This window comes from Leptosomus discolor, chromosome 2, assembly GCF_034619465.1.
Source record: "Leptosomus discolor isolate bLepDis1 chromosome 2, bLepDis1.hap2, whole genome shotgun sequence".
NCBI classification, from domain to species: domain Eukaryota; kingdom Metazoa; phylum Chordata; class Aves; order Leptosomiformes; family Leptosomidae; genus Leptosomus; species Leptosomus discolor.
The window spans coordinates 7,212,440-7,215,000 of NC_141392.1; the positions used below are offsets into that span (position 1 = coordinate 7,212,440).

General features: G+C 34.7%; 1 protein-coding gene across 2 annotated transcripts in view; it reads right to left on the minus strand.

Moving 5' to 3' along the window:
- Nucleotides 1–1,300: 1,300 nt before the first annotated feature.
- The window catches only part of CAMKMT (calmodulin-lysine N-methyltransferase), a 218,461-nt gene continuing 217,200 nt past the window's right edge, over nt 1,301–2,561 (minus strand). For both annotated transcript variants that reach the window (XM_086460916.1, XM_086460915.1), the window contains one exon: nt 1,301–1,378. In XM_086460916.1, coding sequence (XP_086317042.1) covers nt 1,301–1,378 — 78 coding nt within the window. The remainder of the gene's footprint in view (nt 1,379–2,561) is intronic.

Consider the following 2,561-nt stretch of genomic DNA (forward strand, 5'->3'; position numbering starts at 1 on the left):
AATTAACGTATTTCAGAGCGATCCCCTACACTTCCTTGCTTCTAGTACCTCCCTCTCTCGGTCATAGTCTCTGACTCTCTCTCTTTTTTCATCATTTAAAAAATGTTGTGGTTTAAGAGACTGCAAAGGATTCTTTAATGACTCCGTTTGTTTTTCTGAGAAGTCATTAAAAAGGTCTATTAAACTGTTAAGAAAATAAGAAATTACTCCTGTTTCTGTGTAGGGCTTTTGTCTTTCCCAGTACAGGAAAAGTCACATTATATGTTTATTAAATACTTGGGCCACGATATATCACAATATAAACTAATTCAAGGGAGATAGTTTGATTACACTACAAAATCCTTTAGTTGTTATCGTATTTCTTGGAATTTATCAGAAAAGGATGTTTTTAAAAGCTATTTCTAGGATAGTAGCATTTAGATTTTGGTCCTGATAAAGGCTCACTTTCCATTCATAGTCAGAACCTAAATGTGCTCTTCTTGTACCTAAACAGATAATAAGCACTCAGCACACTCCCCCTTCTTGACACAACACACTGAGACTAATCACACATAATTGGAGAGGAGGAGCAGAGGGGCTGGGCAGGCTATTGTGTCCAAAGGACAAATGGTCAGTTTATGAGGCTTTTGTCTGATGCATAATTCCTTATACATCTACAGGAGGAAAAGTCCTGCTAGAAAAAAACCCATAGATACACACATACATAAAAAAAGCCTTCAACACTGAAGCAAATGAGAACATTTCAATCATTGGTGGAAAAATCAACAGTGGAATTTAAAAAAAAAAAAAAAAGGTAGAAAAATCCAAGCGTTCAATAGGTGCACTTTTAAAAGATCTTAAGACAGCCATTTCCTTAATAATCAAATGTGAATGCATTTGGTACTTTATAACCAGTTATACAAGCCCACAAAGTATATTATTCGCATATTTTCAAATACATCCGAAAAATAACATTTAAAGAGATTAACAAAGCACATGCAAGGTTAAAGGCACAAAAGAGAAGGAAGCCAGCTTTACACCTTTGTCAATGCGTACATGTGAAGTCTGATCAGTTTTAGGCTGGAAAAACAAGTTCTAAAATGATACAAAAAAAAGCTGTCTCAGTGTTTACACACTGGGAAAAAAGCCACAATCTCTTCCTTCGCATTTAGATTAGAAATATTTCTCTAATGATGACTCACGACAAAATGGGGGGGAACTGAAACACCACCCCCACCGCATGCCACCCCCCCGACCATCCACATACATGGATTAATTTCCAGTAGTCCACCTTAAAACAAACAAAAAAAAGTGTCATCTTCTATCCGTGTTTGGTTAAAACTAGAAGAAAAGGGTAATGGAGGTTTTCCTCATACGTATCTTTTTCTTCATTTTTCAACTGCAAATAAAAAATGGATGAAGTGAGTAAACGGTATGAAAGCATGTTTAAAATACGGACAGTTCTTGCTTAACTATGTTCCTTAGTGCAAATGATATACTAAACATTCACTAACTACAGAAAGAAATCTTAAGGTCAAATACTATCACAGGTATGGAACAGTATGTTGAATATCACCAGGAGCTGGCCAGAGTTTGTAGACAAACTAATTTACACAATAAATAGTTGAACGTTACTTACAATAATAGTGAGGTCCCAAATTACTGTATTAAATACATTATATTCAAGTGAGATTTAAGGCCTGAATTAAATCCACTAAGCAAGGAACTCCAGAACACAGGCTAAAAGTTTATGACTAACCAGCCTAACTATTGCTGTATATTTGGTATTTAAGATCAATGACTGTTTCAGACCTCTGAAATACCATGATCTTACCTGAAGGTTTATGTAATTGCAGATGGGCTTATTTATTCATTCTGTTTAATTTTAAAAATTCTTATTTTAAGAGAGAAATATAACCTGATAATGACGAGAGGTACAATTCCGATTGCTAGGGACAATGTTACACGTGCTCTTCTGATCTACACTAAAAGAATTTTTATTTCTAAAAAAATAATCAGTGTTTATTTTCTTAGGTATTCTGTTTAAATGCAATTTAAAATACATATACATACTAAACTGAAGTATGTGGAAACTACTCATACACGTTACATTTTGTAATCACCTCTTAAAAATATTTGCATATTTTTAATACGAGCCTAAGGAAGAAATGTAAAAAAGAAAGTGCCTTTAGCCATGCCTGACACAAATGACCCCCTTCCCCCTGAAATACTACATTTACAGCCAGAACTCTTCTTATCCCATATTGTTTTGCCTTTATTTTCCTTGCTGTGTGTTAAGGATCTTAGTTGGTCCGTGTCACAACATTGCTCGTGTTATTTAAACAAAGGTCTTTTCCATATCATATTCTTCAACTGTGAAGTGCCTCTGTGTAAGCTACTGTCTATGAGCAATTAACACACTTTTCCTTTTTCATAGTGGAACATAAAGCTGATCTATTCTTTAAATTCTAATCCACTTTACTAAGAAGTGTTTGTGTAGAATTACTAAAGTAACGACAATCTGCTTCCCAAGATCTCTAACTTTACCACAGGTGGTTCACTTTGTTTGCACAGGATTTCCC